General features: G+C 39.5%; 1 protein-coding gene across 1 annotated transcript in view; it reads right to left on the bottom strand.

Annotated features, from left to right (window-relative positions):
* The window catches only part of PLPPR1 (phospholipid phosphatase related 1), a 118,675-nt gene extending 102,935 nt beyond the window's left edge, over positions 1–15,740 (bottom strand). The window contains exon 1 of the mRNA XM_046655405.1: positions 15,678–15,740. Coding sequence (XP_046511361.1) covers positions 15,678–15,740 — 63 coding nt within the window. The remainder of the gene's footprint in view (positions 1–15,677) is intronic.
* Positions 15,741–25,725: the final 9,985 nt, after the last annotated feature.

The raw sequence follows: 25,725 nt of genomic DNA, 5'->3' as shown, positions 1-25,725 counted from the left end.
CAGCATGAAATTCTCTACAGCAGGAAGGAGTCAAAGAGCCTAGGTAGTAACAACAACTAAGGTCCCGATTTCACTTGGAAATACGTGTCAGAGAATTTGTCATTGCTTCTACAATGCAAACCTGAAGGTCAATCCAAAAGAAAAAATTTCATACAACCCAGCTTTGTTTATTAGTGTCAAGGGCAGGCACAAAACCCCCCAAACTGGTTGGCCCAAGATTAATGGGCTATTTTGCATCCTGTGTTTGAAGAATGTCAAAACTGTCTTTTCATTCAAAATAGACTAATTTCCGTGGAAAGCAAACACATTAAACAAATTTTGTGTATGTCATCAGGTTGACAAGTCAGCCATTTGAGTTTTCACTTGAGCTGGCGGCTGTGCCACAGTCAGCCAACTGTTTGCAGGTCACAGACATTGGTGACACAGAATCCTATAAATAACTCTCCTTCAGCCCGAGATGGTTCCTGAATAAAAATGACAGAACAGAGCAAGTGGAATAAAAGTATACAATCGGACACCCCAAGGGCATTCCTGAGCTGATAAAATGCTGGCTTTTTCATGGTGTGTGGTTCCAGCTAGGTTGTCCTGTGAGCGAACGAGCAGTAAGCATCTACCTGCCGTGTGCTCGGTACCTTAAAAACTCTATTTAATCCTCAAAGCACCCTAGTGAAGCAGGTATTATTATTATTACCCTTTAATAGATAAGAAAATAAACTTAGAGATGCTCACTAACTTGCTGAAGGTCATACAGCTATTTTGTCGGACCCTCAAATCCAAACCTTTCCCAAAATATCATGCTGTTTTCCTTTAGGGCGGAAAAGAAAGCACACCAATTTCACCTTCAAAGTCATTTGTCTTAGGAGATGATACAGATGAATCTGAACAATTGTCAGCTGAGAGGAACTATGTTTTAGTATCACAGAGCTGAAATTCTTATTCAGTCAAATAACTTCTAGTTCCCGGGAAAAGGAGTCTTTAAAGGATTCTTTTTATTTTTTGGCTAAGCCATTCTTTTGTGTACTATCAAAAGAAAATTAATTCCTAAGTTATCTAAATTCCATGTAATACACACAAAATTAATATTAATCTCCAGAAAATCTGAAGATTTTTCTCAAGGCATAGCTGCAGGATTTAATATCAAGTGATGAGGATACTTTGGGAAGGATGGTGAACACATTAGATTTCAAAGAAGGATGAACACCCACACAGAAATGATAGCAGACAATGTGAAAAATAAAATTGCCTAAATTGACTCAATTTTCATTAGGCAGATTTAATAAAATTTCCTTCATCAAATCTCTTTAAAAATTTTTTAGTGCTCCATTCTTCAAATCTTATGCCCTAATTCACTTGGAATAAAGTTTTTCTATTCCATAGTTATCGTCTGCTTTAGTTCGGGCTCCCCTCAAAATGGACCTTGAGACAATGATGTGGGGGCAGGGAGTTCATTTGTGAAGCGATCCTAGGAAGCACGTGAGAGAGTGGGGAAGGGAGACACGCCAATAAAGGTGCATTGATGAGTAGGTTATCACTACAGGCAGCTGGCATTCTGCCTTGCTGGGACTTCTCAGAGACTATAGCAAACTTCCTTCCGAATGGTCCTGCTAAGGAGTGAGGAAGTGAGACTGTTTATCGGCCATCACTCTCCTTCACTGGGGTGACTCCCCAGCAATCATGGCCTACTCAACTTGTTAGGCTTAGTATGTTCCTCAGCTAGAGAATGGCCTCAGACAGAGGACGGAGAAATATGTATGTTTTTTTCAGGACTGTTTGCAAGTGCCTTTCAGATGGGTCAAGGGAAATAGGCAGGGCACTGCCAGCATCTGCTAAACTGTCTCTATTGATGTACATTTCCACAACGAGCTACTCCATTGATTGATTTTGTTCTCAAACTTTACAGGACATGAGAAGGACCTGAAAAACTTGGAAAATGCATACCTCTATCCCCACTCTCCATTCTGATTAAGATCAGCAGTTGGTGAGCCAGCCCTGATGGCCTAGTGGTTAAAGTTCGATGTGCTCTGCTTCCATGGCCTGGGTTCAGTTCCCAGGAGCAGAACCACACCACTTGTCTGTCAGTAGCCATGCTGTGGCAGTGGCTCACATAGAACAACTAGAAGGACTTACAAGTAGAATATACCACTATATTCTGGGGCGGGGGGGGGGGGGGGGGGGGGGTTGGGGGGGGAAGACGAAGATCGGAAACAGATGTGACCCTGGGGCGAATCTTTCCCAGCAAAAAAAAAAAAAAAGATCAGTGGTTGGGCTCAGGAATCTTAACTTTAATGAGCACCCCAATCATTCCAAAGCAGGTGATCCCCAGGCCACAGTGTGAAAATACTGTGTTGCTGGAGCCAAAGACCATGAATTCATCCCCATGTGGGCTAAGCAGTGTCTCAGAGAGAAAAATCTCTAACTTGGCCACAGATGCACCTTACCTTCCTATGTCCCATTTTTTTCAAATATAAGCTGTTGTTTACAAAAAGAATATAATGAGAATAATATAATGATGGGTTAGCATTTTGCAGGTCTAATTCTAGAAAATCACTTTAAATATGAGTATATCCAACTGATCATGGGTCAGGAGAAAGATGATCAGATACCCTTATGCTAGAGTGAACATACTTTTCTAACACATGGTGTGATAAGCAGGAGTGAACTTATGGGGAAAACAGAAGAGTTGACATCAGGATATAAGATGATGTCATTGTACCTATATATGCTGGCCAGGAATCTTAGGAAAAAATTATCTTCAAGCTTTTGCTTCAGGAAACCAGCATATAAACCAGTGCAGCTTTGGGAAGCATCAAAGCTAGTCCGACGGTTGAGATTGTCTTTTTCAAAGTTTCCTGGGTTATGATAAAGGGTGACGTGGTAGGTCTAAAAGCCATTTGCTATGCTCAGTTTTTTGATAAGACAGCATCCCTTTCACGTTTTTCTTGTCTACTACTTATTAGGGAGAGTGAGCAATGAGGGCCCTAGGGCCATGACACGTGTTTCTAAGAAGGCTATTCCGCAGTCTGGGGAGAGATGGTATCCATTGTAAATAGTGAAAATCTAAGCTTGTCTCCTCTCCTTGGCTCCGGGTTCTCATCACTACTTCTCTCTGCCATTTCATATCACCAGGTGAGGTATAAATGTAAAATATCCAGGAGTGTTCTGGTTTCCCAAAGCCCTTAGGGTAAATAAATTGCTTAATATGGCCTACAAGGCACTTCACTATCTGGCCTCCGTCTGCCTTGCCGTCTCCTCTGTCGCTACTCCCTATCTTATCCTCTAAGCTCCAGCCTTATTAAAACTCTTTCAGCTTTTCAAATTCTTGGTACCTTCTTAGGTCCAAGCTGTCCCTTGCTCCCATGAGCCTACCCCTTCACTTGAGTAGCATCTCACCAGTCTTCAGGTTTTCGTCTAAATGTAACTTCCTCTGGGATGCTTCCCTAACCCTTTGGAAAGGTGAGTCAGAGCTGATGCAGAATCTTTGCAGGCCTTGGGATCTTCTACTCTTGAAGGCTCCTCCTCGCATTATGTTAAGTATATTAAGACATATCGTATTGTATGTTATTGTGATCATTCTTGCTGCAAACATGTGGAAATAATTTTTATAGTTCTGCTTTTGAAATTATTTGACTACGAATAACTAATTTAATTTGCTATTGATAGGACAGGGTTGACACTTACAGATTACAGGCTACCAACTCAGTTAATAATCAGCTGCGTGATCTTAGACAAGTTACTTAACCTCTCTGAATCTGTTATCTGAAAGAAGAAGGATTTGCCTAAGTGACCTAAGACTCTGTCCCCTGCCCCCCCCCCAACATTTAGCATTAAGATTCTATGCCTTTATCATTAACTGTGGGGAGAGATGTTTTTGGTGGTAGTAAGTACATGGCGGTAGGAGTAGGGCAAGAATTCTTTACTTCACGGGTATAGTTGGAGAAATATAAATTTATTTTATACAATGAACAATGTAATATATCAAGCTATAAGCAGAGAAAATAAATTCAGAGCACTGAAATATATTTTCCTAAATAAGACTGACAATTGAAGCATAATTAGATTTATAGTAATCCCCCTAAGGCTTGGTGTTGGAGACGACCACATTAGTTCGTGCTGTAAAGATAATCAATGTTAGAAAGAGCAACTCTCACTATTGTTTCAATTAATTCTACTCTGAGAAATGATGTGAGATTTTGGACGTTTTGTGAATACAATGAGTTTTCAAATTATGAGAAGTAACCAGTTTCTGCCTTTCTATAAAGAATTATGTATTTCATACTATACACATCAATAACTTAGTGCAATCTTAAAAAGCAGTTAGTTAATTTTTTCTGATGGAAAAAGTAATCAAGTTCCATGTAAAAAACATACATTTAACGTCAACACTCAGAGATTAATGCAGATTTCTGTGCATACCTTTTCTTCGTAGGCATACAGTTGTATAGGCACAAACACACATTTCCATAAGGACATCACATTTGACACCTGTGTTGCAGAATTTGAATGGAGAGGCTATCTGGCTTGGGGGCTGCAATATCTGCGGCTGTGACCTTAACATGCCTGGCATATCTGAGAAGTTAGAAGCTGAAGTTCCACAAAAAACAATTTCCGTAAATTAATCTGCCTGGAGAAAGTGGAAGGAAAAACAAAGGTGAGGAGACAAGTGTGTCCGGCTTAGGTAACGGTCTTTCCACAAGTACATGGATTCATGTCTGAGTCGTGTGAACAGAAGGGCTGTAGACAGCAACATAAGACATAGCAGCACCCCACTGATGCTCAGGTGACGAAGTGAGACACGAACTTGGGGAAAAGAGCTTCTTCCCACCCTCTGTGTAAAGAAAGTACCAGTGGCTTCGATCTTAGCACCTCCAATATAAGCAACGCCAGCAACTGCAGGGTGAGACAGCTTTATGTGGCTTCTTTGCTTGAGGAAATGGATGTACATGGCTGGAGTTGATGAAGAAAATTCTCTAATTCTCTGGGTAGCAAAAGCCAAGAGACTGCTTCATGAGCACGGGTGACAATCCTGGGCTTAACCGGGGAGACCATGGGGTCGCTGGAATCCTCTGTGAGCAGGTGTGTGCAATAGACAGTGAAATTTTGGTTCTTATCAATAACGTCACTGTCATCTACATTCAGTCTGGTGAAGCTGAGGGAAACTCAGATTATATGCTGTTTTGTACTCATTTTTTCTCTCCCCATCCCCTTAACTATCTAATTTGAATATTTTTTCAGTGGATTAAATATTTTTCTATAATACCATTTTTATGGATGCATAGCGCTCTACTTTTTGAATGGATAAGAATTTTTTAATCCCCTGTAGGTCAATATTAGGGGCCTTTCTTTTCCATCATTAACAATTTATGATAAATTACCTTACAGCAAAATCTGTCACATCCATGATTACTTCTGTAGGGTAGATTAAGAGTGTATTTTTGGGGTCAAAAGAAGAACACAAAGTCTTGAAGATTTTGGTACACAGTGCCAAGCTGCTCTCCTCACAGATTGCTATTTTATACTTCATCCTCTTATAAGTGTGCATTCTTATAAATTACACTTTTATATGCTGTGAGTTAGACTAAAATACAAGACTTGGGTTCTTTTTTTTAGAATAAATGATCATAACATTGCATTAGCTTAGAAATCAGGCTTCATGTAATCTGGGAATTAAGATTCAAGAGAAATACAAATAGCTTGGCCAGCCAAACATATCAATGACAACTTAGACTAATTCATATTAAAGGATGAATTTTATGAAAGAAAAATGCACCACAAAGCAAACAATGGATCACCTACAGCCTGTGCAAAATAGACTGCAGGAGGACCAGACGCTATCTTTCAGAATTCTCTAAAAATACAACAGGTTCATTCCAGAGTCTGCTATTATTTTGGTACACTTGTCTGGGCTCATGCTCCGTAGAAGATTAATGTAAAATTCTATTGAGGATCAGAGTACTAGTGCATCCATTCAACACGCTTGGTTTAAGGTAGTATAATGTTAATTCTCAGGGAAACTGATAGGGAGCATGTTACCGTATGGCATACAGCATGGGGACAAGGTCGTCTGTAAAGTTACACAAAGCAGGCAGTGGAATTAGGAAAGCATTCTAGGGTAGAAACTGGGAAATGTCACCTGGGTGTAGATGGTTCTTGCTAAGACTGTCGTCTTTGGATGGTCTCACTAGGACGAGGACTTAGGGTCACAGGGGAATGTTAGCGTCCCTTCATCCAGTCACTCATGTGACTAGAGTGCTAGAGTCTCCTCTTCAGCCTCCTACCACTTGGCAAACTGGTCTCTACTTGAACCCTCCAATGACAGGGAGCTCTTCCTGTCAGTGCCATTCACTACATAAATCATTTAACAAAGAAAAAACTCAGCATCACATGCAAATGTCACTATTAATCAGAACACAGCTAAGTAAAATCTTTTATTATCTGGATGATTTAAGACAATTTGTAATATGAAGAGACAAATCATGAGGGCATTGTGATAGCCATGTAGGCTATAAAGTCTCTCTCTCCCTTAGATACTTTTGTAGGATGTACTTCCCCACCACCCCCTTCGAAGTTGGGCATGACCACATTTCTGTTGCTTTGGCTAATGCAATGTTAATGGAAGTGACCTATGTCAACTACAGATGAACCTTTAAAAGAACCTTTAAAATTTCCATGTTTGCTCTTCTTTACCAAAGTGATCATGGAAACGTGTTGAGATGGAGCCTCCAAACAGGATGGGTCCCTGAGTTCTTGTGATGGGCAGAGCCCTCTCACCAACCTACACAGGACTTGCCCTATGAGAAATCAGCTTGTGTGATGTTAAGCCAGTGAGCTCTAGGCACTGTCTGTTATTGTGGCAAATCCTATCCCATAACGACCATTAGAGTCGGTTTTAGCTGGGACTGTTGAAAAATGTCAACTTACCAGATACAGCCTCGGTCAATATATGTATTTGGCACAATTGCCTATAGATCTATAGCTACAGTAATATGTGCATAACCCATGTTCAGATACCTTAACATTATAAAAAGAAATTTAATTGCTTTCACCATTTTGAACTTACTAAGGCACAAAATGAACATATATTAGAAAACTGTTCAAATCTTAGGAGACTGTGTGCTCCAAATTCAGCTTAGTGGTTCCCTTCATTGAGGGGAAGAGGAAAATGGGATCCTATAAGGAAGAGTACATGAGAGCTTCAAGTATATCAGTTACGTTTTACTATTACTTATTTTAAATCCAAACTTAAAATGTCAAAATTTTAAGATTTTATATAGCTAGATTGTAAGTACATGAATGACTTTTCTATTATCTTCTATTATAGACTATGCTTGAGCTTATTCAAAACACATTTTTAAAAGAAAGTTATTGAGCAATTATTGAAGTCAAATGGGCTTTCTGATTATTATCAGCTAAGCTAAACCTCTAAACAAAATGCCCTATTTCTCAAAGGGTTCCAGATAGTTAAGATTTACCTGGATTAAAACACAATAAGACTCTTTGAACTCTTACAGGATGGTAGATTGTAGAAAGGGAGATTCACATTTCAACACTTCTATATGTTTGAATTTTGGACTTTGAACATATCAGAAAGGACTTCCTCATCCTATGTTCTCCACTAGAGAAAGTTCACTTTTTGAATGTCACTATAAGACCAATCACCATGCCTACATTTATGCAGTGGAAAGAAAAGATTTCAATTTATGTTAAAGTAAAATCCCAACCTTAACACCTATCGTCTGTGTGGCCTTGAACAAGTCAACTACCTTTACTGTATCTTAGTTTCTTCATTTGAAATTTAAACAGCATAGGATCAATATGACCCTCTTGATGCTTTTCAGTACTCCAGTTTTATAGTAAAATACCAAATGCAAATGTCAAATATGTTGTATTTAACGGTATAATAGCATTATTTGGGAATTAAAAAAATCTGAAATTGGAATAACTTACATCTTGAGATGTGTACGGAGAGCTATATATTTCATTAAAAGTTGACAAAAGCAAAGGTACTCTTATTCTGACCTCATCCCAGCCCTATTCAAAATCTTTCCGGGGTATTTTATAGCTATTATCATTACCATTTTTAGAATACTAGAGAAGTTGCACATCTTTTCTTTACTCACTAGGATTTGTATTTTCCCCCAGAATCAGGCTGGGTCTTTACTATCTTTGAAAGGGTAGTGGGGGAAGAGGGTAGGCCGTTAAGAAAAACAGAAGGAGGGTGTGCTAGGGGCTTTACAGAAAGAGGGGCTGGGAGGTTCCCAGGCCCAACTCCCAGTTCTTCCCTTGGAGTGCAACCACCTGATTTCCCCCAGAGCCATATTTCCTCCCCTCATGACTTTTTGTCCTCCCGGGCCAGATCCATTTTCTTAGTCCTAGCTTCTCTTCCTCTCATGATAATTGATTGTAACTGGGACCTTGATCCCAAAACATCCAACTCAGAGAGACTCAATGCTGAAGAATAAAGAGCCCTCACTCAATTGGAAGAGCAACTGAGGACAAGGATAAAGGGTGATGGCAACCACCTCTCATTTCGAAAATAAAGACCAGTGTTTTGATGCTATGAAAAATAGATACCTAAATATTAGCATTGTCCTTTTGCTCCAGTATTGCAATCACTAGTCAAAATGATGATTAAATAAGAAAATGCTTCAGAAAGTACTGTACAATTTGCATTTGTTATTGCAAATTAAAAGACGCACAAATTTTTCATCGCTTTGTTTGAAATCTTATCCAATAACACCGCAATATATATTTTTAAAAACATTGTTGTTTTTGTTATCTGTTTTATATTTGGTAGGACCTGTTATTTTTAATTATTTTTATGTTAACACTTATTAACTACTTATTAATTGGCAAACACTTCTATGTGCATTACCTCATTTATTTCTCAAAAGTGCCCATGAGGAAAGTTTTAATTTCCATTTCACAAATGAAGCAATTGAGATCCAAAGACGTTACCCAAGCTTTTACCAGCAGTAAATGGCAGAGCCAGCACTCAAACCCAGTGCTTTTGTCATCAAGTTATTTTCTCCTTCTACTCCCCATCTATGAGGATAAGTTTTAACACTTTCTCCTTGGCAAAAATCAGCAGAGTTTTTTTAAAAAGGAAAAAAAAAGCTCTCAGTGTGACTTAAATATAAAAATCTGAGCTAGCTGCAATCTAAGTCTCAGGAAAACAAGGTGGGCAGAGCTGCTAAATCTCAGCATCTGCAAGCAAAGAGCAGAAACCAGGGCCAAGACTCACTCTTCTTTTAAAAATTGAGGCACACAAAATGAGAACGGCATTGAAATGGCACTCGTTGTCCACAAATGATGATGTGGCATTTCTTAATTTCTGACCCCAGAAAGACACTCAGAATCAAGTTCTTGCAGAACTTCAGGAGATAATTTATCTTCAGACTGGGATTTCTAACAATCACCTGTAGGTTCGAGCTAAGAAAAATGAGTTGTCAGAAACAGGCAATAAAAATTGCAAGTATAAGAGACCATCAAAATGATAAAATTGTCACATCTATACACATCAAGCCACAACTACATTCATTATCTCCCAACTCCTGGTACTTAATATTGTCTGCCAAGGAAGCTGAGCTCCATTTCCAGTTTTGCTGTAAGCACAACTATATTTGAAAGACACTTGACTATTGGAGTTATTCATGATTTTACAGAGAAAGCATGCAATTGTCTGGAGAGGAATCCACCGGTATCTGGGAAGATTTGTCAAAAGGGATATCTCAGTCCTAAGCATTTTGGGAAATTACACTGGTATTGATTGAGGGAGCATGGGGGATCTCTGACAGCTCACACTCTTATTTTTAGGGAAAAAAATGATTTTTCAATCATGAATTTGAGTGTATTCTTCCTCAGGGAAATCCTCCTGTTGGAGATCCTCAAGCATGAGAGGTGTTGCTGAAGTGACAGAGAGAGAAAATGAGAAAGGATAAAAGCACGGAGAGAGGTAGAGGGGATCAATATATTGTGAGAGTAAGGGGGAGGTTGGGAGGGAGGGAAGGAAAGAGAGAAAGAAGGATTAAGGACGAAAAATACATAGAACATTCGATTATTTTGATCATTATTTTTATTTTTTAACTACTTTGTTGTAAGTACCCTTATCCTCACCAAAAATTAATACTGTTGACTTCAAGGAGAAGAAGTGAGAAAGCAGATATCCTCACGTTCATTTAAAAGTTCTTAATTTCCTACTCCCTCTGACTTCTCCAGCTTCTGTCTACTTCAGCATTTGCTATTTTTCACTTGCTCTAATAGAACCAGATCAGTGATGAGCTGAAAGCTGTTGGTCAGAAATATTGTTGTGGACCATCCTGGAATTTTAGTGGTTCTGGATTTCCCTCTCATTAGTGATAGAAAAGTTCATATTCTGGCTCTTAAAATCCTTATTCTCTTATCAAGGGCTTTCCATCTAAGAGGCTCTGGCCAGCATGGCAAAGTACATTTAAGGACGAGCTGACACTGGGAGATGTACAAAAGAGACACTTTCTAAATATCTAACATTCAAGTGCTTGGCTTCTAGAACCACCTGTGTTGTCCACTACGTTTATTTCTCAATCCACGCTGCTGTCATCCCACTGTTAATCTCCTTTCTGCGCATCACCTTCTATATGCAGTCTCTTAATCTACAAACTTTGCTCTCTCTCCAGTGACATCTTAACCTCTCATTTTGGTTTGTAACATCAAGGATTACCCAGAGCAATGCTCTCCTAACTTGTTACCACTGTAAGAACTTTTGTGCTGCATGCTGCTTTGTCAGACAGCTTCCCTACCACTGTTTCAGCTTCTGGGTGGGTCCCAGGCAGGCTCCTACTTTGTCAGCACGTTTGAATTTTAGAGGCTGGTTGGCATCTATTCTTCTCACCAACTTCCACAAATAAAACATGCCCCAGTCAAAATTCTGTGCATTGGTAGTTAAAATCACCAAGAAAACGCACATCAGTACTCCACTGGGGCCACTTACGTGCCTTTCATTCCTACCTTGCCTCCCCCACACAAATTTCAACCACAGCCCAACAATTCTGGCTCTATGACAAACTTGGTGAGATCCAAGTTACAGAAGCCTAGTCAGTAGGTTAAGTATACAAGAAGGCAACACACATACTGCCTTGAGGGGAAAAAATAGACACTGAATAAATATGTGTTGAGTGAATGAATGCATTCATGGAACAAAGATGGTATGAAAACATTCCACTGCAAACTTCTACAAACACTGGCTGGCAAGCCTTTTTTTCTTTCTTTTAATTCACATGAGCTGAATCAAAAAAGCTAGTAAAAATTAGAGTGGTAATTGAATAAACTGATGATATAGTGGACCTCGATGGGAGTAAAGAAAGGAAACATGCCAATCTTAGTAACATGAGCACTCAAGTTGGAACCGAGACTCCTGTGTAAAAGCCAGAATTCCTTTTCACTGCAGAGAATGAGTTGTTCTACATAAATCCACCTGCTGGCATAGGAAGACTACAAGGAAGGCGAACTTTGACTAATTATACTTTGTGATTGTGCAAGTTTGGGTTCTGAACATAGAAGCCTAAGCCTAAGAGAAACACGTGTGTAAAATCCCTCCAAAGAGGCACTCTTAAAACCTAAGGCCCGCATGAATCCTACAGAAGAAGCAAGCTCTGCTCAAAATGAGATAAAAACAAATCATAAAAATAAATAAGGAAATAATTCACCGTGAGCTAGAGACAGCAGACACAACATACAGGAGGATTAGAATATCAATAATTTAAGATATAATAATCTGAGAGAACATAAAAGAAAAACCACAAGCATAGGAACACTATAAAAACAGCAGATGTTTTAAAATGCACATAGAACTTCTAGAAATGAAAAAAGAACAAAATGGGTTAAGATACATCAAATATAAAGAATGAGAAGGTCTGACATATGAAATAGATGTTGCAGAAAAAGAGAAAATAGAGAATGAGAGTATTTGAAGAGGTGATGGCTGAGAGTTTTACAGAATTGGTACAAACATGACTTTTTATATTCAAGATGCACAACAGGCCCTAGCCAATATAAATGCATGCTTAGACACCTGATACTGAAACTGAAGGACACCAAAGAGAGAGAGAAAAATTTAAAAGCAACTGGAGAGAAAAAGTAGATTACCTATTAAGAATAGTAATAAGAAAGAAGAGTTTTTACAGTGACAATAAAGGCCAGTGGGGTAGGGAGGGGAAAGGAATAACACTGAAAATCCTGAGGGAGGAAAATAAACCCTTCAATCTAGAACTTAGTGTCAAGCTAGATCACCATTCTAGACTAACTGTAACATAAAAACAACTTCAGACAAATATTAAGAATGTTTATAATTCACTAGACCCTTGCTGAAAGAACTACTAAAAGACAAATTTCATGAGGAAATAAACCCTAAAGGAAGGAGAGGAATAAAAGGAGCAATGGTGAGCAAAGAAACTGACAAACACAGTCATGCATCACTCAACAACAGGGATATGTGCCGAGAAATGCATTATTAGACAATGTGGCTGTTGTGCGAACATCATAGAGTGTACTTACACAAACCTAGATGGCATAGCCTACTATACACCTAGGCTATATGGTACCAATCTTATGGGACCACTGTCATATATATGGTCCATCATTGACCGAAACATTGTTATGTGGAATGCGACTGTATGTGGATAAATTCAAACAAGGCAGGGATGTCCTCTACCCCCGCCTCTATCCAATGTTATACAGGAGGTCTTAACCCAAGCAATAAGACTAGAAAAACTAATTAAAGTCATAACAATTGAAAAAGAAGAAACAGCTCTGCTACTACTTGCAGATGATGTAACCGTCTGAAAAAAGACTCTAAGAAATATACAGACACACTCATAAAACTAATAATAGAGTTTAACAAAGCTTCTTCAAGGAAACTGATATAAAAATATCAATATTGTTCATATAATGCAGCAACAAATAATCGGAAAATGTAATTATCCCCCAGCAATTCCACTGCTGGGTATCAATCCAAGAGAAGCTCTTGTACACACGCACACGGAGACAGAATAAGAATATTTTGTGCAAAAAAGTTGTAAGAGTAAAAGAAAATTAAGAAAAACAGAAAAATCAACCAAACTTCCCCTTGCTACGTATATTCACACAATAGGATAAAATGGAAAAATTGAAAGAATGCATTGCCAATCTGGATAAATCTCAGAAACATAATGTTGAATGAAAAGGCAAGTTGCGAAAGGCAAGTTCAATATGATATCCTTTATGTAAAATCTTCCTAAATATTACTTATGAATCTATATGCATGTAGGAAAAATATGAAAATATGGATGAGAATCATGCAGGGAGACGAAGCCTCTAACTTCACATATACAATTACTTCTGGGTCAGTAGGATTTGAACCATATATCTACAATATTTTATTTTCCTTGAAAAAGATATTTAAAGCACACATGGCAAAATTTTAAGATTTGGTCTACATGGTGGGTGCTGGGATGTCTGTTCTATTATTTTCTCTGATTGAATTCTTTCATAATTAAAAAATAACAGTGAAAATATACTCATTGATCAAATTGACATTTTAACCAAGTTATTTTTGACCAAGTTTTCTGATATCCCTGTTATCATGCCTGAAAGAGTATTGGTAAACAATAAGTGTTTGATGAATGAAATTCAAGAGAACCACGAGAGCACGCTGAGCTTCACCTCCTCCCCTCTCAACTTCCACAATATTCCATTTAACTTCCTTTTCCCTGCCTGTTTCTGAGAGAAGCCACTGATATATCTTAAACTTTGATGCAAAGTAAGGATGACAATATAGCAAGAAAAAGAATAAACTATCCTTTCCTTTCCTAGAATTTTTCACTTATAATTCATGTTCGTGTCAAGTTAAGGCACAGAAAGACTGATTTATGTCGCTTGTTGCCTCTCCAGCAGTCAAGCTCATCACCCACACATTAGAGGGATGAAAATCCTCAGAGAGAGAGCTTCCAGCTATAAATTAAAACTCTTACTTTGAGGTTTGGTTCCTGTTTGATTTTTAAGAAAATTTAAAGTAAAATTGCTACCGGGGGATAAAGATAATGACAGATGACTTATTCCTCAATTTCTTCCAGCTTACTTTAAAAATTTATTTTTCTTATAACAAAGAGAAAGGGTTTTAACGTTGAAAAATAGTGCCATAGCCTTCTATCCTTTCTGCATGAGCAGCAGGAGAAAGGACTCCTCTTCCTTCATTACAATTTTAATATGAACAATAGTAACTAGAACCCACAATATCCACAGTGTATAGTATTGTCCAAATGGAGTTATCCCTGGTCTTGCATAGCAAGTGAAAGGAAGAGTGTTAAGAATATGTGTTTGGGAGACGAGTTCTTTGTTACCCTTTCAGAGATTCAGCTTAGCTTGAGTCTACGTGTATCTTGACATATCAACACCTCTGTCCCAACCTAATCTCCTATTTCCACCTGATTCTGCAATACAAACTGGTTCACAAATATCACCAGAAAATAAATCATCAAGTAATATTTCTTCATCTTAACTACCGAAGGATGCCTATAAGGTGAAACTCAAGCATCGGCCAAACACATACATATTTGGCCAAAAATCAGAATGCTCAATATTATCCAACAGACTATATAGACAGCTAAAGTTATTTCAAGAAGTAGAAGATAAAAATATTTGTTGCATTGATTCATAGGATGTGTTTAAACAACATATATACCAAAAGTACATTTTGCTAATATAAGCAGTAGTTTAACCCAAGTCTCCGTTATCACGAGGATAATAAAATGGATCAACACCCATGCTCCTGTCACTCTCAGCCACATAGATCCCAGGACAAAAGAACATGCGACAGCTGATCCTTGAGGTGTAGAAACTACCCAGGCAGTTACCCAGAAAGGAAATTCAGACATTTGCTTTTCAGTTCTCTGCATGGTCCTATTTTAAACTGGATCTTTAGGATAAAAAAAAACCCATTCGATTCTCTACCTCTTGATAAGGCAGAAATAATATCATCTCTGGCAAATCAAAATTTTGAGATAACTTGTAGCAGCTTTTTGATTTTTCTTTGTATCACGTGATTCCAAATTTCCTAAAATCTCCATGTCTTTGTCTCGTCTATAGTGAACATTACCGACAGGGAGGAACAGCGGGGAAAGCGTGCAAGAAATTTAACCAGAAAAATGCTGGAGAAACTCTTTTCTGGTGCAAACTTGGAGCAACTCAACAAAATCATTCATGACCAAAAAAAATGCACATTACAGAAGCTCTTAATACACCATTAAAGAAAAAGCCCAGTGGAGATTGTAAACTCTAAGATTCTTTTTCATTATTTGGGCTCCAAGGCAAAAAAAATCACCTGTAAACCACCTGGTTTATTGAATTCCTGAAACATGATATTGATTTTTAAAAAATAATTAAAATGCTGTACTCATAGTTAATATATTGAAGTCATCACTGAATATAGAAAAAATATAATAAAACTATTATTTTATACCCCATAGATGAAGTTTATAAACTTTCTTGTATGGCTTCCTATTCAAGAAATATTTTGCATAATTTATTAATTCTTTACAATATTTGTGATATTGAAATTTAATTATCATGAGATTAAATAATTTTACAAAATAACCCAAGTTCTCAGCCCAAAAACTGCTACTATTATTTCAATGGGTCCATAAAGGTAAAAAAAAAAATACACATACCTCAACAAATATAAAACACGGGATGATGGAATAACTTCGTTGAGTGTTGTTTCCTACAGCCATTTCTTACACCATGTAGCAAGGCTGCACTGTCTCAAACTGTCCAGGCTGAAATAGAAATAGGTAGCATAGTGTAAGAACCATATGCTCAACAGTCCCTTTGGTGTTTACATAAAAATATCAGTTGCCCTGTAGATAAGCAGGCTGTGTACAAACAATGCAAAATAGTGACCTACAACACAGTCAAGTCAAACTAATAATCACCCCAGGAAAAAGAAAATATATACTAGCCATGAACAGTCTTAGAGCCAAAACGACCAGATAGGGAACCTCTCGTACATAGCTTTAGTCAATAGAATTCTGTCTGGAACTGCACGGATCCCTAACCCAGCAGATGGCCTTCATGCCATGACACAGTTTCTGCTACAAAACATGTTATTGTCCATCCTGGCTGGATCTCCTCTATCTGTGCCTCATCCTCCTGGTTTGCAACCTACGGACTTGTGTGTTTCTGCCCTTGCCTCTCCCTTTGGAGCTGACATTTAGTACTGAGGCACTAATCCCTGACTTCCTTCCTTGACCACTCTCTGCCCTTGCTCCCTTGACTACATGGCTATTAACAACGCTGGATTAATACATCAGTGATCTCTCTCACGGGGTTCCCTCAGCCCCGTGTGAGTGTCACCCAAAACACAAAAGGTTGACGCAATAATACATTCTTGCAATGCTGAAGAATGGAGGAGCTGGGCAACAGCAGACTGTCTTAAATATTTTATTAGAAGATCTCTGTTCTACGCTTGCTTAATCCAAATATCTTATAATTCACTTATCAGTCTTTATCATTTAGATGAGTCCTCCTGTTAGCATCAATTAAATACAGTGCCATATATCTGGAAGGAAAATTAAATTTTAATCACCTCGAAGTAGATTGGGGCACCAGAAAAACCAAAGGCATCAGACATGTGAAGGTGGAAGTCCAGGCTCTCCGCTCGGCCTCCTATGATACCTGGTTGGAGGTGGGCCCCTTTTACTGAGCAGAACTGGAGTTCAGACTCCCCAGTATGCCTCTACTGATACCACCCTGGTTGGGAGAGAGGGAGGTTCCTCTCTACTGCTCCCCATGTGGCCTCCACTGACACTGTGGGAAGGTGGCCTTGTTATTGCTGAGCAGTTGGTAAAACCCCTGCCTTTGCACTAGGCCTCCTCTGATACCATTCCAGTGAGGAGGGAGTCAGGGTGCCTCATTACTGCCTGCTGGGAGTGAGAGTCTGGGCTCCCCACAAGTTCCCCCCGTGAGAAATGAGGGCTACTCATTACTGCCCAGCATGAAATAAAGTCCTGGCTCCCCATCTGGCCTTCTCTGACATGACCCCAGCAAGAATTTCGGGGAGCTTCCTTACAGCCTGGCAAGGGTTGAAGTCCAGGGTCTCCACTTGGCCTTCGCTGGCAGATAGAGGTGGGACTGCAGTTTTTTTGTGATGTTTGGCTGGAGTCAAGGGGTTATTTTCTAAAAGTTTTCTGCATATTAGGCTGCAGTTTTCCTGGCCCTTGGGCTAGAGAGAGCAGGTTTTCCTTGGGGCTATTTTGTCTGAGAGTTACCAGTATTCCGGGGTGGTGAGCTTCTCCGATATCCAGAGATATGAGGCAAAAAGAAAGTCCTGGAAACTCACTATTGTGTTTCTTGTGTGCTGAGGTCCCCCGCCAGTCCCCCTTTTATATCTGCCTCTCAGAGCTTTGTTTGTTGTATATATAACATCCAAGAATTTTAGTTGTATTTAGTGGTAGAAATAGGGAAAAATACATCTTACTCCATCTCCCAGCACAGAGGTTGTCAGAAGTCTTTTTAAAGGAATACCACATATGGCAGTGACCAAGATTCTTGTGACCCCAGCCCTGCTGTGTTCTCATGAATCTGAGCCTCTTGGTGTCAAAATACCAGAACAAATCACATCATTTGTTCACTCATGAGTCCCTAATTCAGGGCAGCTATCCCATTAGGCACAACTAGAAGCAACGAGTTAGCCAAATACCCTGTATTCAAGGCACGATGGCTATCAAGAAGAGATTGAAAAATAAACAAACAAGTAAACAATGAGTTATAAGAGGGATAACAGCAGCACAAATGAATGATCAATTCTAACTCTTGAAGTCAGGGATTTCTTATCCAGTGGCAGAGTAGAGACGGTACCTAGGACCTGCAAGACTTTTAGGGGTTGATTAAAATATTTCAATTTATTTTAAGATTTAAGAAAATGAAGTTTTAGGTAGAAAAATATTTTAATATATTATTAAATTCAGATTTATACCAATTGTAAAATATAAATTTTTATTTTTATTTTAATAGAGAAAGGGATCCACAAAGGCAAAATTGCTTAGAGTCCACAAAAAGTCATAATAGAGCCCTAGCTGGGAGAAAATTAAAGAAATGGTTCTTAGAGAAGATGGCTATTTAAGTTGATTAAAATAAAGGTAGCTGCTCCTCTATCAGGAGGATGAGAGAAGCATTTCAGCGAAAGGGAGCAGCAGGAGCAAAGGTTCCAAAGATATGAGTCGGCCTAACATGTTTGAGAAACTAAAAACACAACCAATCTGAATGCATGAGAACCAAGGAGGAGCTATAGATGCTACCAAAACGTGTTTATGTCCATGTGCTCTTTATGCCCAAACTCTCACAAGCAGAATACCCCAAGGATAAGAAATACAAGATTGGTCCATTTCCATACCAGATAGGAACATAGGGGGAAAAAAAGAATATTGAGAATGCTTTTTTTTTCCCCCCTGGTAATTAACTCAAGAGCTCTTCATTTCTAAGCAGGTAAGAATACTATGGATCATACTTGTCCAATGAAGGAGTCAATGCTATTTCATGTGTTTCCAATGAATTTTCCACATAATCTCTTCTTGCTTATGAGAAGCATAATCATTCCTAATCAACCCAGGACAAACACAAAAATAATTACTGCTTACCAAGTATCTGTTTTAGTGATACTGAAAATGGATGGTGCTGGAGAGTGATCATAGCTGGATGGGCATAAACCTCTTCATTTCTAGGTTATGCAAAGTTGACTCTGGCTGACCAGTCAAGGAAGCTGCAAAGAATAGAAATGCCCTTGAGAAAGAGTCGCCACGACTCAGTGGGCCTTTCTGTGCCACCTTGATGTGGATCTAACATTGCCAGCGGTCAAAGTCATAGCCTGTGGTCACTCTCAGGATCCCAGAGTCGATGATTTTAGGGAAGCTAGAGCTTGCTCTTTGTATAGAGAATAGTTTGAGCTAATTTTGTTAAAAATGTCATGGTGGTTCCCTTTAAAGATAGGAGGATATGAATTAATAGAGTTCACTAAAACAAAAATCTAACAAATAAATAAAAAATAAACAACAAGTCCACCAAAAATTGTACCCTTCCTAGTGAGCCCAAGAACTCTTCACTTTGAGCTCACGTTGATTCAGGACAGTGTTTCTCAGCCTCATCACTGTCAATATTTTGGGCAAATGAATCTTTGTTGTGAGGGGGCTATCCTGAGAATTGTTGAATGTTTAGGTATATCCCTGGCCTCTACTCAGGAGATGCCAATGGTAGCAACTCCCCTTCTCCAAGTTATAACAGCTAAGGGAGCAGAGGGACATAGGGTGGAGATGACCACTAATTTAGGAGGATTGAAAGCAGAGCCCCCAAGACATGAGAATTTTTGAGCGGTGAAGAACTTGTTTCCCCTGGGATAAAGGCCACAGTTTTGCCAAAGGGAACAAACTATGCCTGCTTAGTACCTAACAGAGGGAAATCTGGAAATTGTTGAGGTGCCTTCTTGGCATTTGGGGAAACAAAGGGCATGCCAAGCTCAGAGACCATGATTGGGGAAATAGCAAAGCCAGTATAAGTGGTAGTTACTACCACTTGAACCCCAAAAGAAAGCAAGGCTGCTTTATCCATTAGGTACTATAGGCCCAGTTCCTAGGGCCTGTTAACTATTTAAGATCCCATGAAAATATACAAGATATGACGAAAAAAGACACCAAAACTATGCAAAACCAAATGAGTATGTAAAATTCTTTCAATTTCATTAATTACTCAATTTAGTGTTTATAACAATTCATTTGAAAATGATTTGTAGGTGACATTTTCTTAATTCTAAAAATTCCTTTGCAGAGCAACTATAGATAACTGTAAATTAAATTAGGCACTCAGAAAAACAATCTCAAGAGAAAAGCTATAAAATTTTTTTCATTTTGCCACAAAATAAAAATTTACTGTCAGATGTAGATTATACTTTATGTGTTTATGATCATCAGGAGTAGGGCCTCAAAAAGTGAGTGTTGAAAACAAGCTTAAACACCTTAAAATAGCCCTGGAGGGATTTTGCTTCCAACCCAGAGAAAGTAACTGGGACTGGATTTTACACTTGACACAACTAAGAAATACAGACAAAATAAATGAGACAATGGTATTCAAGGCATCGGACGTGGAGGCAATGAAGGGCAATGATTCCTGAAAGATGAGGAAAAACAGATGTGTGCCCTGCAATTGTCCTGGTTTACTGCCTGGAGTGAGTCTCCAGATAATGGCAGAGAGAGGGGAACCCAGAAAAGTGGCTGGTAGTCTCCCTGAGTTGAGTAGATAGAGCTGGGGTGTGGGACAGCCCAAGCAACTGTAGTTCATAAGGCAGAGTACCAGAGAACGCTGCACAGAGAGAGAGAGAGCTGGGATGCTCTGCAGAGGGTCCCCCTCGAGTCTTCAGCAGAGTTACTGATGAGCATGGGAGGAAACTACCCAAGGCCTGGGAGAGAAACCATCCAAAGAGATTAAAGCAAATAATTGTTGGGGCTCACACAGGGGCAAGAATACTTTCTGTTCCCACCAACCAAAACGAAAAGACTCCTAACTCACCAGACAACAAAGAGACGACTTCAATTTTGGTTAATTAATAACTTGCATGAAAACATTTCTCATCCAGGGACCACAAGTGGCACTGAGAAGTGCTCCTTGTAGAGTATTGCTGGGTTCTTTTTTTGACTTTTCTGTTACAGAATAGTGAATATTTATTGAGATTCTGGGCCAATGAGCCGTGAGCTTTTCCCTGGTGTCAGGAGACCCCAGAAGCAAGAATGTCTGACAGCACAATCCATGACCCGGGTCACATCAAGGGCATCTCTGACATGAGTTTTATAGCCTTCAATGTGGTGAAAGTTTCTAGAAGTTCCTCAAAATGAGGTTGGTGTAAGACTGAAATGAGATTGTGTATAGAAAGGGGAAAAATAGGGCTTATTTCTACGTGATCCAAATCCTAACTGAACGTAACAGAGGTTAGAGTAGAAAAGGGAAAATTACAAAGAAAAAGGGAGTTGTGAGAGTTACATTTCATCTTATTCCCCAGTCCTCAGGGTGAGCCATCATCTCAAAATCCAGCTCATCTTTAACACATGTTAAATAGGCATTAACTTCCTTGGTGGCGCTGAGCTACCCCTCACTGTTCTGGATCATTTGTATTCAGCACATTATCTCCAGCCAGGAGCACAGTTTGCATTTAATTTCCCAAAGCTGGAAAACTGAACTATTTCCCTTTTTTAAAGCAACAAAGACATTAAGGGATAGGAACAAATCGAATGGGATTGTACTTAACGCTTCAAGAGAACTACTCTGTTCAATTTTAGAGAAGCTTTTTAAAGCTTGTAAAGAATGACAATGTGAAGACCCATACATAACAGGGTCGCATCAGCACTTCCTTCTTTCTCCAGTGTCTCATACTCAGATCCATGGTCCAGACCACAAGCTAGCCCAGACCAAGGCAGAGACATACAAAGAGCATAAAACCCACAATCCAGGGAAGTCTAGAATTGAGTCAAATGTTTACAAAATACACAGGACTCAGGGGCCCCATGAGGACCCCTGGGCCCCCACATTGTTCTTGAGTGGCTTTTCAGCCCCATGGATCATATAGCCAGGCAAACTTCCGCATGGCCACCAGAGGATTATTTGATATCTGGGGTCCACACTGCTGGGCCTCTCACAACTGAGGCAGAAGTTTGCCTAGCTAATCTCTGAGCTTGCGATAACTTTTTGACTATGTTAAACCTCTCCAGTCCCATTTTGCAACAATGGCCACCCCATGGCCACCCCCAGCCTTTCTGTACTCTAGTCACTCACTCAGCTGTGACTCACATGCCAAGCTCTTTCTCACCTCTGGGCCTTCCTGCATACTGCCTCACGGAGCACTCTTCTTTCCTTCCTATTTGCCTAGCCAGCATCTGTTCCTCCTTCAGATCTGCAGTTAAAAGCCATTTTCATAGGTACAGTTTCCTTAACTGCCCTGACTATTTAGTTCTCTCTATCATATGCTTTCATCACACTCCTTCATAATATTTATTACGCAATTGTTTAATATCTGTGCCTTTTCTAGACGGTCAGTCAACTTTGTTCCACGTGGCCAGGGCCATGTTTGTCCCACTCAGCACTGTAACCTTGGCACCTTGCACAGTACCTAGCATATAGCAGGTACAGAGTAAGTGGCTGACACTAACTATGTGCCTAAGCTGCTCGGCTCCATCGTTCGATTTCACATTTGCCCTGGTTCAGTTCCTTAGCTCCTGACCTAGTCCTAACCTGGGTCTTGGGTCAATCCTTTCTAGGTCTTGCTTGAACTCAACAGTTTGGTACTAATGTAGGTCTGGGGTCAATCGCTTCTGCCCACTCCTACGAGGTTAAGACCCACTACACACTTGGACCCAAAGAACAATGAAAAACAGTGTTTGAAAGTCCTAGAAATAAAAATATAAATCAGAACACATTTCAACATATAAAATTGAAAGGAGAAATTATCCCATTGAATTCTACTTATGAATTTTTTAATTGTAAAAAGAAAAAAAAAACCCACTACTTTAGATTGCTGGTTTAAAAGGTGTACGCCTTAATTAAATATAAAAGTTAAAAGTTAAATTGAAAAAAAAAAGAGTCTAAGTCCACCTAAAAGCAAGCCATCTCTGTTAGGGACTACTCTTTTAAAAACAACAAGAAGCACAAGGACGATGCCAACCACAGAGTTCAGCAGTGACCTGAAGCAGTTAGGAAGGGAGCAAAGAGCATGCTGATTTGTAAATGACTGATGGATACCCTGGATCATCTTATGGCCACCACCAGAAGAAGTGCTTAATAGGAGAATAATGCCCAGACAAGCAGGGTATTGCCCTTATTTCTCTAAATTGTCGATATTATTTACCCCTACTTTTCAACCAGGAAAGAAAACATAGTTGGAAAAAGTAGCAGGGCACAAAGAGCTCTTCTTAATTATAAACTAGTTAATGTTTCCTTCAGTAAAATCAAAGCCTGGAAGGAAATGAGGTTTGATGCTCAGTTAACCTGAAACCTTGAAGCTCTAGAGCAAGAACCTGAAATATGCACACAGGAACACAAGAGAGAAGAGAGAACGCACACCACACATACACACACCCACCCAGAAGGGCTTAGAGATTGGGAAAGTTCCAGGAAAAGTTGTGCTCAGCTTTAATCTAGGAAGAAGATAGGCAGAGAATATGTTGCAATTGCTCTCAAATGAAAAGCAGTGAATGTCTGGCTATGGTTATAAAATTTCAAGTGTAATTTCAAAAGCAATTGAAGTTATCAACAACAATATTGTCATCAATATGATGTTGTTATCATCATGATGTTGTAGTACTGACTATATTAAGGGTAAAGAATTGTTTGTGGTCTCTCACATCCTTCCAGTGAAAAATGCCCAATGATAAGGTTTAAGATGAACTATGTTAAGTCTATGCTAAAATGAGCCATATTTTATGAAGGCTTTGGTGTTCCTAGCATCACAACACCTTTTACTAAACTATTTTGAAGACAGGCATTGAGAAGAAGGTGCCATTTTGTCCATCCACCCATCAATAAGGCTTTATCAAGTACCCACTAGGTTCAAGGCCTTAGAGGCTTTGAGTGATGCAAATATGAGTCAAATAGCCTCTGACAGCAGGAAAGTTACAACCTAATAAGAGCACAAATGTAGAGTCTCTTTAAAAAAATAATGTAGATGATATGAATTCATCAGAAAAAGAAATTATTTCCATGGATGATATTTGAGGTGGGCCTGTGAGGACAAGTAAGTTATGAACAGACCCAGGAGATAGGAGATGGATTTCCAGGCATTAGGACTAGAATAAGCAAAGTATGGAGCAGAAGAGCCCAGACCATATCTATGGTGTGGAATTATGGTTAGGAAGTTTGACCAGCACACAGAAGATACCAAGAAAATAGCATTGGGTATAGCTAGAAGATTGGGGCTGGGTTTTTGAATGCCACGTTAAGGATTTTAGATTAATTTCCTTTGGTTTACAGCATGTAAGATGGATGGTGGTGGGTGAACAGCAGAGTTAGGAAGACTTATTAGGAGTCACTATCATCTAGGTGAGAAGTAATTAGAACCACACAGGAGCTGGCTTCAATCCAATCTTTGTATTTTTGAGATGAACAGGTAGGAGAGGTGGATGGAAGCCCCTTTTTGAATCTGGGCCTCTCTGAAGTGGCCTAGAAGGGAATTTGTTATGTTATTATTATTAAGGTCAAGGGAGCCAGAGTGCCCTTTCAAATGTCCTAGCCATTGGTTCCTCTATATTTCCCTTTAAATTCTGTTCCAGTTCTTATCTCCAGGCCCAAAGTGGTTTCTAATGATCCAAGAGATGGGATCACTAATTAAGTGGAGAGAAAAGAAGCAAACGATAAAGCCCTGAATAAGGAGTTGCTGGAGAAGAAAGGAAATGTCCCATAGACTAGAATTGTAAAGATGCTGCACAGGAAAGTCTTTAGGGGTTGGTGGTTCCAGGATAATAGACAGCCCGTTATGCTCTTGCCTGCAGGGGTGTGTGTCACGAGCTGTTCTGAGCAGTGGGGAGGCTGTGATACTGTTGTTCTGCCAAGCAAGGCTGCATTTTCCAATTTAAAGCTAAGCTGCCCAGGAGCCAAGCTGCTTGTTTTGAAGAGAAGAAAAGACAGGGAGAGGGAGAGAGAGAGAGAGAGAGAGAGGGAGGGAGGGAGAGAGAGAGGAGGAGAGATCCATCCATGAGCTGAGATACCAAATTTATCCTCATGCCAACTCCTTGGAACAGAGTGTGTTCTTTTTTGTCATCAGATCCTTGATCCTCAGGCACCCTCAGAAATCACCCCCCAGGAAGTCCCTATGTCCTCATGACAGAGTAATTAATTAGATCCGTTGGACCCTGTGAGGGTCTCACAGGAGACAGGAAAAAGCAGCGAAAGGAATTCCCTTTCACCATGGAGATTTCAGAGAAGAATTAGACAACACTAGTGTAAGCCTAGGTTTGCCTGCACTGCTGCGCAATCAGGGGACAATTGCGTACATTCTGTGACTGAACCAACCCTAGAATTTTGAATGACTATAACAATAATGATAATATTGCCCACTAGTCTCCTTGATAAACATGTATTGAGGACTTACTATTCCATGCCAGGCTTTGTACAAAGTTATAGCTTTATAGTTGTAGTTTTTACATTTAACACTCTAATACTTCTGGAGTTAATTTGCATATGATATGGAGACATGCTATTATTTTTAATATTGCAAACTGCTTCCTTCATCTAGCATTCCTGATCCTCCTTACCTATATCTACTTTCTCTTTTATCTGTACCACTTGTCGTCTAACATATAATTTATTATATTTATTATATTCCTCCAGCTGCCAGAATGCAAGTTTCACAACTCATTGCCTATTTTGTTCACCAGTTGTATGTGAGGTATCTCTTGGAAAGCTGACATTAAGTATTTACAAGTGAGATAAAAACAATGTCTCTCTGGGACTTGTAATAGGGGACCAAACATAGTCTAGGGGACCAGGAAAGTCTCCCGCGAAGAAGTGACCTTTGGATGCCTAGGAGTTAAGAGGGTGGGTGGGAACTGTATTGCTGCCAGAGGGAATAGCATATTGGGAGTTCCTGAAATGAGAGAAAGCACAGTCACAGCTGAAACAAAGAATGCAGGCAATGGACATGTAACAAGGCTAGAGGAGAGAGGGCCCAGATGATACAGGGCCAGGTAG

This window comes from Equus quagga, chromosome 1 (assembly GCF_021613505.1).
Source record: "Equus quagga isolate Etosha38 chromosome 1, UCLA_HA_Equagga_1.0, whole genome shotgun sequence".
NCBI classification, from domain to species: Eukaryota; Metazoa; Chordata; class Mammalia; order Perissodactyla; family Equidae; genus Equus; species Equus quagga.
Note: the sequence above shows the minus strand (reverse complement) of the source record. Positions and strands in the feature narration are given on the sequence as shown.